At 41.5% G+C, this 15,149-nt stretch overlaps 1 protein-coding gene across 1 annotated transcript; it reads right to left on the bottom strand.

The window, feature by feature from the left end:
- Positions 1-3,815: 3,815 nt before the first annotated feature.
- Positions 3,816-14,912, bottom strand: fkbp4 (FKBP prolyl isomerase 4). The gene is made up of 11 exons (XM_079500552.1): positions 14,361-14,912; positions 13,611-13,755; positions 13,359-13,501; positions 12,247-12,367; positions 9,063-9,219; positions 8,016-8,106; positions 7,854-7,937; positions 7,563-7,748; positions 6,851-6,994; positions 6,332-6,427; positions 3,816-5,540 (listed from the first exon to the last, which is right to left on the bottom strand). The coding sequence occupies exons 1-11, from the start codon at positions 14,451-14,453 to the stop codon at positions 5,466-5,468; spliced, it is 1,335 nt and encodes a 444-aa protein (XP_079356678.1). The 5' UTR covers positions 14,454-14,912; the 3' UTR covers positions 3,816-5,465.
- Between the last annotated feature and the right edge of the window lie 237 nt (positions 14,913-15,149).

Below are 15,149 nucleotides of genomic sequence, written 5' to 3'. Positions count from 1 at the left end.
ATTTACAATTTAGGCATTTAGCAGACGCTCTTAATCCAGAGCGACTTACATTAAGCAATAACAAAAAGCATGGCATACATCACATACATAAAAAGTAGTTATCATGAAACGTGTACCGGTAAGCTAAGAACGTAACAGTGGAGTATCTATATAATGAAACTATATATAAACTATACATACTATAGGCTACTATATTATACTATACATATGTACTATAAAGTGCTATGACTACATAAAATGCAATTCTAGTGCTGTCTACGTAACATGCTATAAGTCTGTATTGTATAAAATGCTATCTAAGTCTACATAAAGTGCTATCTAAGGGGCTATAGGGCAAGTGCTACGGGCCATGATGGAGTCTGAAAAGGTGGGTTTTCAGACTACGGCGGAAGATTGGGAGTGAGGCTGCAGTTCTGATTGCAATGGGAAGTGCATTCCATAGTTTTGGAGCCAGAAGGGAGAAGAGTTTGGGACGTGTGGAGCGTTGTCCCGGCGTTTTTAGTGAAGGTACTTCCAGCTTCCCAGCTTCCCTTGTATCAGTTGTACTATAGCACACAATGAATTTATATTGTCAGTTTCTTCTCATGCTTGACCAACTTCAGACAAACATGGTTCCCATTGTTAAATTAAAAAGCACATGGTGAGGCTTAAAAGTGCATCATGCAGGGCTGCATGATGCACGGAATTTGGCCCAGACTGGCCCACCACAACCAACGCACAGATACCTTTCGGGTCGAGGCCCATACAAATACTTGAAATACAAGCCCTTAACACTACCACATTTACAGTACAACATAAATGATACACAACCACCAGACAACTAATTTAACATTTGGCCCAGACCGGCCCACCGGGCATATGCCTGGAACGTCCCGTGGCCAATCCACCCCTATACGTTTCAATATACACATTGCATTCAGAGTCTACAGATACGCTTTGCCATCCACCACTGTTCCACATTTCTCCAGCTGAGATGCCTAATGCCTTGCTCCCCCCCACAGGTTTTGTCATATTATTTGCCAGGAATAGTTTGAAGTCACTATCAGCTTCCGTGTTACAGATATACTGTACTGCTGGGAGAAGCCACAGCACAATACACAAATCAATGAGGGAATGGGCGAGGATAGGACCTTGATGATGGAGTCAGCATGGTACGAATCAGTTGAGAAGAACATATTTGTCTTTGGATGTAGATGGTTTTTTGGACACTGCACCTCAGGAAAGGGCAGAATCAACTATAAAGTTTTTAACCAAGTGTACAAGACGTACAGCAAGTTCCAATAGGCTGGATAACATGTAGAGCTGTACTTCAGGTTTAGACACTTAATTGTCTCCACCAGGCCGAAGGCATGGGGAGAGAGTATGTTTTGCACTCTGTCCGTGTGTGTGTCCGTGTGTCCGTGTGTGTGTGTGTCCTTCCGTCCGTCTGTTACCAGCTAATCTCCGGCACCGTTAACCCGGTCGATGCCAAACTTTGCACACACACTCCCTGGATGCCAACGATGAACCTCTGCCCCGCATTTTCCAGAACGGCCTGTTATAGCGCCACCATGAGGCAGCTTTTCAATTTTTTTACCTAAAACTGCACCGATCTGCGTGAAACGTTGCATGCACACTCCCTAGAGGCCAAGGACAAACCTTTGACCTGCATTTTCCGCATCTGCCTTTTATAGCGCCACCAGGAGGCCGACTTTTGTAAAACACATTTTTTGATATTACTCCTCCAGATTCTGTCCAAAAATCTCACAAATCGTTACACAGTATCTCTATGGTCATGTGCTCAAGTCGGATCTGTCCGATATTTCATATTCCATCCTGATTGGCTATAATTGGCTTTCACAGTTTGCAAGATTGCCCCGTTTTGAACAAAAGCCTTAAATCATGAACGCAGCATGCAATTTACGTGAAATCTTTCACACATTTTCTTACTAGGCTGAGGAATATATCCCACCCTTTTCACATTGGCCTGTTATAGCGCCACCAACAGGTTGATTTTTGCAACACAAAAACACATTTTTGGAACAAAATGCCTCAAATCATCCAATTGCCATCAAAGGCAAACATGTTTATATTACTCCTAAACATTTTGTCAAACATCTCACACAGTCCTATCCTCCTGGTGGAGACCTGTGCCCAGAAGGGCACTTTTTCTAGTTAATAATTATATTTCAAACTTTATCAGACCGAAGATAACTGGTAACGAGGTTAGTTCATTCCATAGTTTGTGCGGACTGCGGATCGTATATAGTTTGGTATGTATGAAAAATGAAGATAGATATTTCGCATGTACATTATACATACCTTTTTTCTACCACAAGCTGGTTACCACAAGCTCACTGCATTTTTCAGTCTCAGTTAGATCAAGACAAGGCAGCCAGGCACCATGTCTTCTAGTTTATAGAGAGCACTCCCTTTGTGAACAGGCCACAGTGAGGTCAGTGTGAATGGCCCTTTTAGGCTGCTCAACAGTGCCACTTTAGGTCACCCAGCGGTATTGCAGCTGTTTGCACCACAGACAGACAGACAGACAGAGACAGACAGATGTGCATGTATGTTAGTGGCAAAATAATAAAAATAGAAAATAAAATAATAAAACTAAAAGCTTAATTTTTAAACTTAAAAACAAAAGCCCAACATTTTCATTCGATATTGGTCTAAAGTTCATGTGTAGAAAGTTTTGGACATTTTGCTAAAAAATCCCAGGAGTAGATAGATTTGAACTGTTTTTCATGAAATTCAAAATGGTGGGAGATCTAAGGGTCACAGGTCCCCAATGCCCATACCACATTTGTTCCTCGTGAGGAGATGCAGTTTATTGAAGTTAAACATTTCATGAGTTATGGGCTTCCTGTCTAAGCAGGGTGACATAGCCCTCGACCATATTGCCGCATTTCGTTAAAAAACAAGCACAGTTTGCCCTGGAGTGCCAACAGAAGAAATTATTCATAATTCAAAATTGTGGGTGATCTAAAAGGTCAGAGGTCAAAAGAAACGAAAAGTTTGCATTTTCAATTGAGTGCTATAGCACCACCCTTTGGCCAATGGTTGTGGTCTTCGCGTCTTCACCGTTTGGCATAGCCCTCTACTATAGCCAAGTTTTGCAAAAAACGACATTTGGCCCCTCAATTACATTTGGCCCCTCAATTAGCCTCCCTAGCTAAGGAAAGCATCTGCAACTAGCCTCGGTCCCATCATGGCTTACTCATCTGCGATCTACAACACTCAGGACATGCAGTTAAAATGTTTTTATTGTCTCTGTAGAAGCAATACGATGAGATAAGATAAATGTATATCCAAGGACTAGATTTCGAATTCAACCATTTTTTCGTTCCATCTAATCTATAACCATAACCTTATACTATAAGCTTTTTAAAAACAAAATACAAAAATAGAGTTAAACAGTGCAGCATGAAACCCTAATTACGCAAGAGCTCTCATCCGTAAACTGACACCGATGGCCCTGGGATAGAACACATCGACACAATCCAGGAGGGACAGTAGGCCTACAATAGGCCAGGTGCTTCCTGGCAACCAGAGGTTATGAACATCAAACAACCCCAAAGTTAACTCTGCCATGGGTCCTACTTTCCAATTTAATATTCGCATCAGCATGTTTTGATCAAAAAGTTAGACAAATCAATACACTTTGTAGGTGTATGAACCACAAAGGCAGCTACTCGTCTAAAAAGAGGCAGTTAATGGGTACATTTGTTTCAAAGTAAAATATGAGATGTCTGTTAACTAAAATTACAGAGGGACACAGCCAGAAACTAAACACAACTGACTGAAGTCAAGAAAAGGCCAAAACAAACAAATCAAGTCAAATTGATGCATTTTATTAGTTATATTTTGGATCCTTCAGTCAGGGCAAGGAGTGACCATTCCAACAAAGAACTAGTATACACTACAAATCCACCCCACTTTGCCTGGTCTGTTTCAAATTAGTCCCCAAACACTTCCTCTAAGTTGCTAAAGCCAACATGATCAAAACTTAAGTTTAAACTACAAATGCACTAGCAAGGACCACACCTTCAATCAGAATGTGGTCAACAGATTTATTGAAATAAAACAAAATGAATGAATGTGATATCAAAGAGGGTTAGGTGAGCATTTACAGGTGACTGGAAGTGACTTGATTGGAGGTGTGGTCCTGCTCCTGAACCTCTGCTAAAAAGCTCCAATAATGCTCAATTAAGTAATTCATGTTTAAGTTAAGACAGGTGAACCTGCCTTCCAGTTGTCTTGGCGACTCCAAATGAATTAGAGCCCTTATTTCCTTCTAGTTTAGAGCTTAGAGTGGTGGGTCCGATATTCTTTATGTGCACATCATTATTTCAATATTTCTTTACAGCAAAGACTAAAAGTGAACTCATTTACTTTAGTTATTTTTTTAGTATGCCCAGGAGAAGCTTACTTGCTTTCACACACATTTTCCAGTTAGGTAATTCATTGTTGTATTCATAACATTAATTAATACAGAAATTACAAGCACAAAAAATATGAAAAAGAAACTAACAAAACAAAAAAAACAGGGTAATTATAAAAGTGAAGAGGAACAGTCTTGTTATCCTGGCTGCTATAGTGGTGCAACTCCACTTAGGTCGAAGAAAGAAGCTTGAACTCTGAGGGGTTTACCAGGCCAACATCTCATGTCTGCAGTGCTGCTACTTACATACTTTTAAGACAGGCACCCTATCATTCAAAACTCAACACATAACACACGTAAAGCCATCTTAATTGGTGCTGAACAGGTTCATCAGGAGAGGAGGAGAGAGAACACAGACAAGAGGGGGCAGGGGGGAGTGCAAGGTGAATCTAGCCCTTGACGGGTGAGGGATGAGGGTCGATTTTTATTTTCCTTTTTTTTTTAACACACATCTTACAGACAAGCAGTGAAAACACATGCACAGCTCCAAGCTGTGGATTGGATGGATACACAGGGTTAGGGTTGGCTAACACACTTGCGCCACAACCCCCTCCCCTTTAGGGTAGCCACCAGTTAGAGAAGTCCCGCCCAGCCAGCCAGCTGCTATGGCGAAAGCAGAGAGACATAAGCTGTTTCCACACTTAAACGTCTAGGCGTGGCAATTTTCCACTCAGAGCAGGCTCTTCCTGGTTTTTAGACAGCTGGTGGATGGAAATGAAGCCCCACCCGTGCGGCTGAATGCCGCGGAGGCAAGCGTTTCGGGAATCTGGGCGTCGCGGCATTCAGCCGCATGGGTGGAGCTTCATTTCCATCCACCAGCTGTCTAAAAACCAAGAAGAGATGCCTGCTCTGAGCGTAAAATTGCCGCGCCTAGATGCCTTAGTGTGGAAACAGCAAGAGAAAGCCAGCGAAGTCAGTGCTCTCATTGGTACACTCATTCTCACACAGACAATCACACCTTAAAAACACAAAATGGCTGAAGTTATAAAGTCTGAAGTAAATACAGACTGTAACACAGTCAGATCAGCATCTGAAACATCTACTCCTGTGCTCCACCGTTCTCAACGTCCATGCTGCCAATGGTGTCTTTCACCTCATCCTTGCCTTCCTCTTTCTGTCCATCAAAAGAGAAGGGGAAGAAGGAAAGACAGGAAGTCACACATTAGCAGTTGCAAAGATGGTCTATTTATGAAGATGGGCCATCTTCATTGGAGCCACTATAGGTGAAATGGTACACAAAGCCTACAAATGGTCTCCTAAATATAGTAGGCATGGTTTGCTTCTCCACCCGACCCCCCATCAACCAAGAGTCTAAGACAATTATGGAAAATTATATTATTAAGCATTGGAACACACATTTTATTTGACTTTTAATATCCATTCATTTCACATATTGTCATCTTAAATATGGGGCCAGAGACCCCTATGTGTTGTCCGTCAAATTGCAGATGGACAGAGAGAGGCTTCCGGACTCATCTCAAATCTTGCGAGAGTATGTTGCTGGGATAAAGAAATGTCATTAACAAAGTAGATTTTCTCCTGATTTGTCTCGCTAAAAGAAGCCATTTTACTATGAATATATTGTAAATATTGTGTGCCTTGTGATGATTGGGTCCAGTATTTAGTTTAGTGACCATGGAGTTAAGGAATGGTTCATAAGCCGTGTTCACGTTCACTCTCCCATTGGAAATGAATAGACTCCAACATTCTTCCTGTCTCCTAATAACGTCACCGCCCACCTCACGCAGATACAGTCTCGAAGTAAAGCAAAGTTGGCCTCTCTTGCTAATTTTCCTCTTGGGCAGTTGTCACCTCACAGTTCCTTTTGTCTGCCTTGCCAATATGATGGTTATCCTGCCCCCTTATGGTTGCTGTAGAGAACTAAAAAGGACAGTCAAGTCTCACCTTGGCATCTGCCTCAGCAAACTTCTGGAACATGTTGGCATAGAGGCGCTTATCCTTCTCATGCTGCTCCTTGATCTGTTTCTGACAAAGAGCAACCTGACGGGATAGGGAATATATGACATGTCATGAGTTTTGCTGTTCATTCATTAAATTCAGTATTCACTCTACATTCCTAGATAAGATCAGTGGTTTTCAACCAGTGGTCCGGTGACCACCAGTGGTCCTTGAGGGGGTTCCAGCTAAATGATAGAGTTGGTAACCAAATGGTCCCTAATAGATCCATTTGGTTTCATTTTACTCTCAAGAGTTAAACATTGTTTAAAATCTTTCCAAGAAGTCTACACAGTGATTGTAGAAGAATTGATATTTTACGTCTTGGGTGAGAGGCTAAATGTCATCAAATGGTGGTCCGTGGCTCAAATGCACAATAAATAATGGGCCTTGATATGAAAAGGGTTGAAAACCACTGTCCTAGATGAATTGACCCTGCATCGTATTTAAAGGCTCGGTGTGTTTCACCTGACTCTTGGCTGCTTTGTTGGCCGGATACAGCTGAACGACTCGCTGGAAGTCACCTCTTGCTCGTTCAAACTCTTTCATGGCAAACCGTGACTCTCCCCTTCGGAATAGAGCCTTCTCGTTGGATTCATCCAGATCCAGAGCCTACAGTTGGGTACAAAGCGTTGGGTACACACTTCTTTTTAAAATATCTTTTGGGGCTTCTGCTGCCTTTATTGATAGTACACAGAAGAGAGACGGGAAACAAGGAGAGACAGATTGATTTTGTTTTCTAGTTTTTTAACCTTTTAACTAGTTTTCTAATAAAATCTAATAGAATTGACTTCTGTTCTGTAAAGCGACTTTGGGTACCTTGAAAAGCGCTATATAAATCGTATATATATTATTATTATGAATGCATTGATGAACCATCTGTGTTTAGCTTATCAAGGCTGAAACATAAGCATTAATTGTCTCCCTCCCTCGACAGACGCAATTTCAACAATATCTGAAATACAATAGCTTCAAATGTACCAACATTGTCAACCTAGTTATATACATACTAGTTATAACATACCTACCTCACAGATTGGTACTTAAAACACCATTTGAAAAAATAAATATGTTCTGAATTGTATCTGTGTAAGAGGGCTTCTAACCTCAATTATAAATGCATTGTCCGATATCTTTAAACCTTTACAATATTTCCCTGGATTTAGCTCTCAGGCGTTACCTTGTCACAGTTCTCCAGAGCTTGACTTGGCTCCTGCATTTTGAGGTAGCACATGGCCAGGTTCAGATGCGCAGCCAGTCGCAGTGCTTTGGCTATCGGCTCATCGTCTGGCAACAAAGCAGACTCGTGTTCCAGCCATGACACAATCCTCTTGTATGCCACTGATGCCTGCTTGTACTTCCCATCCTAAACACACACACACACACACACACACACACACAAAATACACATGGTCTTGAAATTGCTCAGTATTTATTACGGTCTGCATCTTTTAAACACACAACCACATACCTTAAAGTATTGTGTTCCCTTCTCTTTGACGATGGCACTTTGTTCCAGTTTCTCTAGCGTGCTCATCTCCCATGCTTCCTTGGACTAAAGGACAGAAAATAATTTAGTCTGAGCAGTTTGTGTTCATCAGTTGACTGAAGCGGAGATGTAATTGCAACGCACCTTCTCAAATTTAGTCAGCTGGATCCTGTACTCCAATATAGCTTCACCAGGAATTTTGTACCCTGCACGTCCTGCTTTTCCAAAGCCATACCTGTGAACAAGAAAATAGAAAATAAAATTTAATAAATTATTAAATAAACATAAAAAAGAACTGCCTGGGATGTTCTCAAAAGCCAGAGTAGATGATACATTTTTAAGTGCAATATCTCTTTAAGTATTAAAGGGATATTCGCATTAATGTTAATTATAACAACATTTATTAGCATTTCCCTTAAAGCTAAATTAAATCCCAATAAAATAATAACATGTTATAGAGAGCATAGCAGTGGGCGTGGTTTTCTGGACCCACTGAAAAACCGGCCATTCATTCTTCCCATAGAGATTTACTAAAATATTTATATCAATAATTTTAAGCCTAGTATCAAGACATCCAGGATCCTGGATTCTGTGAAAAAATGAAAACCGCTAAACAAAGGGTATTTATTATTAACATTTTGGAGTAAGTGGTTTCTTCCCGACAGAAACCACTTGAAAAATAACAAATTTTTCAGGAAATTAACAAAGCAATACTGCCGCATAAAAATTGGTGTTGTGACTTTATATATTGTCAATTACCATACTTCCACGAGAGCGGGAGAGGTGGCAGACAGTTTGAGGGTCCAATGGAGTTAAGAGGTTTTGCCCAAAGCACTTTTTACTACTTTTCACTGGTTCAATATTTTCAAAACAACACAAAGGGTGTTCAATAGCACTGATTTATGCAACAAAAAATAAAATATATCAAAAACCTCAAACATGGAGTTAGGTGGTTTCCTTCTACTGACAGTATATAATTAAATATTAATTTTCTCTCTATGGGAAAACATAATTGGGAGTTTTCAGTGGGTCCAGAAAACACCACCCACTCCTATGCTATCTATATCATAGTGCTAAAACGACAAAAAAATACAGGATTTTGTGAAAATATATATATCTTGGGGCCATCAGGCACCCAAAGTTAGGAGAAAATGGTTAATTCTAGTAATTAGCATAATACACTGAGCATACTTGGGCTTAATAGTGAATAGGGACTCCTCTCCCTGTTCCATGGCCATGATGGCTTTCTCAACTCCGGTTGGCAAACCCAGGCCCTCTCCGTCTCCAATGTCAAACTTCATCTCTCTCTCGTCAAACACCCGGCCCTCGTAAGTCCCCTGAACAACCACTACAAAAGGAAAATTAGAAAAGCAATGGAAGTTAGGGACTGAAACAGAACAAATTCTGAACCCAAGACTTCTGCGTCTTGGATCATTATATATATATATATATATATATATTATTTGCACATTTTATAAAAAATAAACATACCAACGATGTGATATCGTCTCCAACAGGAAGAAACCATATATTCTCAATATTTTACTTTTGTTCTTTTGCCCCCATATAATGGACATATGGATGCCTATCTATCTATTAACAAGAGCTTGTGACTAAACATAATACAAGGTTTCCGTCCCGACTGTGACAATATACTGTACAATATATACTATGGCTGCTATTACCCAAACTTATTGCACTTGTTGAAAATGTGTAGTAGCATAAGCATCTGCACTTTTATAAATACATTCATTACTGTTCTTATTGTTTTGATTAGTGAACTCACATTAAGGTCGCATTCACATCTGTAGTTCAGTAGACTTGTGCGATTGGGTGAAATTGTGTCATTGTTGCATTTTTAATTTGCTGTGTTTGGTGTTCAAACTGCACTGTTAACCGCAGCAGGCCGGGAACTTTATCAATGTGTTCAATTCACAAACTACACAGTAAAATATATAGTGTTAAAATTATACTTTGAGTAATAGTTAGGATGTAAAGTGAGGGTAACATGGAAGCAGCCCGTGTGTGTCGGGGACTAGACGTTACTGTGTGTGTGTCGAGTGCTCTTCCCCCTCTTGTAACTCGCCTTTTCTGTAGAATTTCTTGACCTCCAACTTGTCAGTAAATGATTACGATCAGGTCATTCAGTTCACAGTTTCTCAAGTAGTGGAAAGATTATAATTTTTTTAAATCAACAATTCCTACATTACTAAATGCATGGCCAGAGACCACATGCAATAACGCATCAGTTGCCTGTATATTTTTAACGTAACTAGGGTTGGGCTGACTTGCGACGGGATAGCGCATTGGCGATTGCACGGATGAATGACCATATTTGAGGGGCACTAGACCCTCTAATGACCAGCTTTGAGGGTTGGTGTAAGCACAAACATTGTCCTAACACAAACAATGAATGCCAGCCATTGACAATGAATGGCAGTATTGAGTGTTTGTCCTAACAAACAATGAATGGCCAGTTTTGAGTGTTTGTGTAAACACAGACGAAGGTGAGGACGCAAATTCTCATTGGCCGAAATGAGATGATGTATGATGATAAGAGCGCCCCTCGAGTGACTTCACACTGGGTTCTTTTACAGGCGCCGTTATCGCAATGTACCCACTAGTTATTTTTCGTATGTACTACAGATGATACATTAGGCATATGTAGCTTTATACTCACACACGGCCAAGAAAGATATATGCTACTTCAACAGCTGTAAACAGGTGATAAAAGTCTCCTAGTGTTGGGAGACATTGAATTATCCAATAAGATTGTAATGGGGATGCCTGGTGAGTGGTGACACAGCCAGCTAATGCACAGACAACTATAAGCTCCTTGTGAGTCACGAGGACCTGATTTCAAATATGATTGTAGTCATGTCTCCATGTCTGAAAATAAGTAAAGCTGCTTTACATTTATGTCTAGTCTTACATGAATAATAATCTGTTTCAATGACAGCCATGCCAGGGGTTCCCAAACTTTTCCATGCCAAGCACCCCTAAATAGCCACAGCCTCTGGCTGCAGCCTACTATTGCAAAATGTCTTAAAAAAGAAACAGCCATATATCCTCACGTGTCACATCACCAACACATGAGCTGCCTTGTTTTTATGTGCCAACGTCACTCTTTTTGCACAACACTGTTGTAAAATAACACTGAGGAAAAATAAAATAAAAATACATCTGAAAAACACACCAGTCTGAAGGGACCTTTAGAGATATATATATATATATATATATATATATATATATATATATATGGGCTGCCAAATGATTAAAGGTTTTAATCAGATTAATCACAGCTTCAAAATTATGATTAGTCACCATTCGAACTATTTAGTATCTAGAAATTCTTCCAATATGTCCATCCATTACACAAATTAATTCCTTATTTATTTTACATTTTGGAGGAAAAAAAAGCCAATTTAACACTGAGGTGCCCACTCTTCCCTTTGCAATGTGCAATTCCACCGAATCAGTAGGCCTAATCCATTTCCACTTTGCTTCTGTCTCATCATATATGGGCTATGTGAAATATGCCCATATATGCTGATACTGTAATAATAGCTCTTTTCAACTTGTGAAAGCTGAAATGCTTTTATTGTGAAGGCAAAAGTTTCTAAACGTCTCACATCCTGAATATTTCCGCGTACCTGCAAATAGCCGATGTACAAGCTCACAACGTGTTCCGGGTGCGACGGGTTGTGAGCTTGCAGATCAACCATTCTCAGCATGCAACACATCGTACGATGAAGCACAAGTCAGGCTTCACTTCAACCACTTGAGAGCTGTGTTTTGTTGGCCGAGGCGACGTTACACAGCACTACTCGATGCAGAAATAATAAGCTAAGCTAATTATACACTATGGTTGTGTTTAATCAAACAACTTCAAGTTTACCTCTGTTTTTGGGTCTAGACATGACGACATGTTCTACTTCTGCGTCTTGGATCAGCGCGAGCGGCATGCACATCATCATAGAGTTGTGACTCTGAGCTGCGCGCATCAGAATGTGATTGCGTTTAATTTGTTGTCAGGAGATGGGACAGATTGGCATTTTATCCGCCTTATATTAAGGCCTGTTTAGGGTGTGTTTTAGCCTAGAAGACTATGGAAATCTGGGACACTGTTGTATGAAGTGTGAACTGTCAAGAGACTGATGTTCACACAAGTTCAGGGACAACACTGCGGGTCAAGACCGTGCATGCGTTAAAATATTTTAACGCAATTGATTAACGCTGTTAACGTGATAATTTTGACAGCCTTAATATATATATATATATATATATATATATGTTTCTTGATTATTCAATTAAATAATGAACACAATAATTGTTAAGAATGGTTGGGTGCAGCTCTAGTTGTGTGGATGGCTACCTTCAACAGAAGCTCCTTCATTGGGCTTGTTGTAGCCCTCGCCTTTGGTGACAATACGACGAATGATTCCACCATTCTCTTCCTCGGTAATATCTTCCCCATGGAACTCAAACAGCTCTACCTGTAATATGTATCAGAATGAGGAAAAAATTAACGCATGCAGTGCACCAACCACTTAAGCCTGACACGGTCGTACAATGAAAATAGCACCTCTACAAGCTCATAACGTGTTGTGATGAGACACGTTGTGAGGTTGTATGTCTGCTATTTTCTTTTTTTACCTATAATGATAAAATAGAGGCCAGGCCAGGGTTCATGGTTCTTTTTTTTTTTTTTTATCAATTTTTGCAACAGTTTTTTTTCCACCCAGTTTCAAATGTAATCCTGGGCGCTACACTCCCTCTGCCAACCTGGGGAGAGCAACGGTCTGACCTCATGCTTTCTTCAATGCATGAGGAGTCCAAGCCGCTTCTTTTCACCCGACAGGGTTTCCCCGGTTGGATGTAGCCAAGTTTCCCCGGTTGGATGTATCATGTGGAATGAACACAACACGTTATTCCAACCGGTTTCTTTCCCCTCCATCAGGTGCCCCGGCTGACCAGGGGGAGGCAGTATAGAGACCAGGATTACTGCATGTCTCTGCTGTCCGGAGGTGGTGGAGTTAGCTGTTTAAGCAGATAGTTTGAGGGCCCAATGGAGTTAAGAGGTTTTGTCCCGTGCGTTACTTTCCATTGGTTCAATATTTTCAAAACACACAGACATAAAGGGTGTTCAATAGCACTGATTTATGGAAAAAAAAAATCAAAAACCTCAAAAATTGAGTTATGAGGTTTCCTCCGGACAGCAACAATGTATTTTGTGACCCTAGGGGACATGGGGAGGACATGCAAACTCCACACAGAAAGGCCCTTTTGCCAACCCCACCCAGGGTATGGGCACTGATGACGCGGAGGAGAACACACCCCCGGCACCCACAGCATCCCCAGCGGGAATCGAACGCAGGACCTTCTAGCTGTGAGGCGACATCTCTACCGACTCCACCACCGTGGTAAAGCACAATGTATACAAACGAGAAGCTGTAATGTAGCATATCGTAAACCGATCGGTCTTACCTGGAACACAAGTGTGGCGTTGGGAGGTATCTTGGGCGGACTGCCTGCAGATCCATAAGCATACTCTGGCTTACAAATAAGTTGACTCAGCTCTCCCACTTTCATCGTGGCTACACCAATATCCCATGCTTTTATTACTTGGCCTGCAGTGCAAACACAAAGAAGAATGTATAGGTGGTGGGCGTGAACACACAATGCATACAATTAGGCGATAGAGAGGTGTTGGTGTTTGGGTCAACGGCATGAACTAACCTTTGCCCAACTCAAAAGAGAACTTCTCCCCCCTGTCCCTGCTCGAGTCGAATGGAGTTCCGTCGAGAAGTGTGCCCACATAGTGTACAAACACTTTGTCACCTGTCATAGGCAGCTCTGTGCCTGTTCCTTCCCTTTTCGCCAGCTGGAGAAAGACAGAAAGAGGAAGAGAGTAAACAAACAATGATGACACTTTTCTACAGTAATACACGCTTAATTCACTCAATATAACTAGCATTAATATTCATTCTCCAGATTAATTAATAGGGTTATTGTTTTTGTTCCACTCCATGGCGTGTTCAAGAGATCAATACGGGGTAGTGTGTGTGTGTGTGTGTGTGTGAGACTGTGTGCGTGCGTGTGTGTGTTGCACGACTGATTCCTCAGCCTTCTAGAATTATGAGGAAGCTGGGTAACTGATAGTGATCAGATAGGCATTGGATAGTGTGTGTCCTGGGCAGATATCGAATGTCAAATTGCAAACTGAACAAGTATAACTTCAACCGGGATATTTTCTAATGAAATAGCGTGGCGAAACTATGAATGAACACGTGTTTTCATGATAGTAGTATGCTAGCGACTAGCGCTAACCTAGCTGGGGTGCATGTGTACAGCTTTACGAGCTTGTTTAGCACCCCGGTGCTAGCGTTAGCTTAGCCAGAAATTATAATAGGCCAGTAACAAACAGCCAGCCAACATGAAAAGCATTCCGCAGGGTAGCGATTAAAGGGCAATGCCAAGTGCATTTACCTTCAAAACACCCCCATCTTTCTTCGGCGTGATATCCTCTCCCTCCATGGGGATGCTGTGTTGTCCTTCACTTGTCTGTTCCTCTGCAGTCATTGCCGTTCGGATTGTGGTGGAACAAAAAACCCGTTCCTCTCTCGCGGGCTTCGATCCGTGAGACTGACTGTGCCACAAATATAAATGAAACTAAACGCTTGTTAAACGTTACCGGTTGCCAACCACTACTAATGCACAAGCAGTCCTCAGCTATAGTGGCTAACTGGCGTTAGCTGTCTAGTATCAACAGTTAGTTTACTCCACTGTTACTAGTGGATGAACGCACACACACACACACACACTTTTTGTTGCTGCCGCTAGCGTCGTTTATAAATCACTGATCAGCACATGCTCCAGTCAGTCACAGCCTTCTAGTGTCTTCTAGCTGAAGCTGACAAGAGATCCACGTTGCTCTAGTCTGCTTGCTGATTAAGGGACTTCTAAATCCATCCGCCTGCTGCTAGCCAGCCTGCTGCTGCTTGAAGGAAGGAAGGGCACAGAACTTTCCAGACATGGGGGGAGGATCCACGGGGAGGAGAGGAGCGTGGTGGCGGTGCTTATGCCGACTCACATGCCCCGGGCGGGCGGCGCTCAAACGACGCGTACCCGGCAGTATTACTTCCATACGGCAGGCACATGCGAAATTGCGAATGTGTCCTCTTATTATCTAATTATCTTCCTTGGTAATTATACAAAAACAAAGTATACAGGGTTCTGGGTTCCGAAAGGGGCTACGAGGTGATGCAGTAAAACCAT

Source organism: Electrona antarctica (assembly GCF_951216825.1).
Source record: "Electrona antarctica genome assembly, chromosome: 5".
In the NCBI taxonomy this organism is placed as follows: Eukaryota; Metazoa; Chordata; class Actinopteri; order Myctophiformes; family Myctophidae; genus Electrona; species Electrona antarctica.
The sequence above is the reverse complement of the archived record's forward strand: the minus strand, read 5'-3'. Positions and strand labels throughout refer to the sequence as shown.

Bases quoted from the DNA above. Each gene is read 5' to 3' on its own strand.
- fkbp4 (XM_079500552.1), bottom strand. From the start codon at position 14,453: ATGACTGCAGAGGAACAGACAAGTGAAGGACAACACAGCATCCCCATG. The intron at 12,368-13,358 runs GTAAGACCGATC...TACATATTACAG, and splicing joins ACGCCACACTTGTGTTCCAG to GTAGAGCTGTTTGAGTTCCA. The intron at 6,428-6,850 runs GTGAAACACACC...CTATCCCGTCAG, and splicing joins ACAAAGCAGCCAAGAGTCAG to GTTGCTCTTTGTCAGAAACA.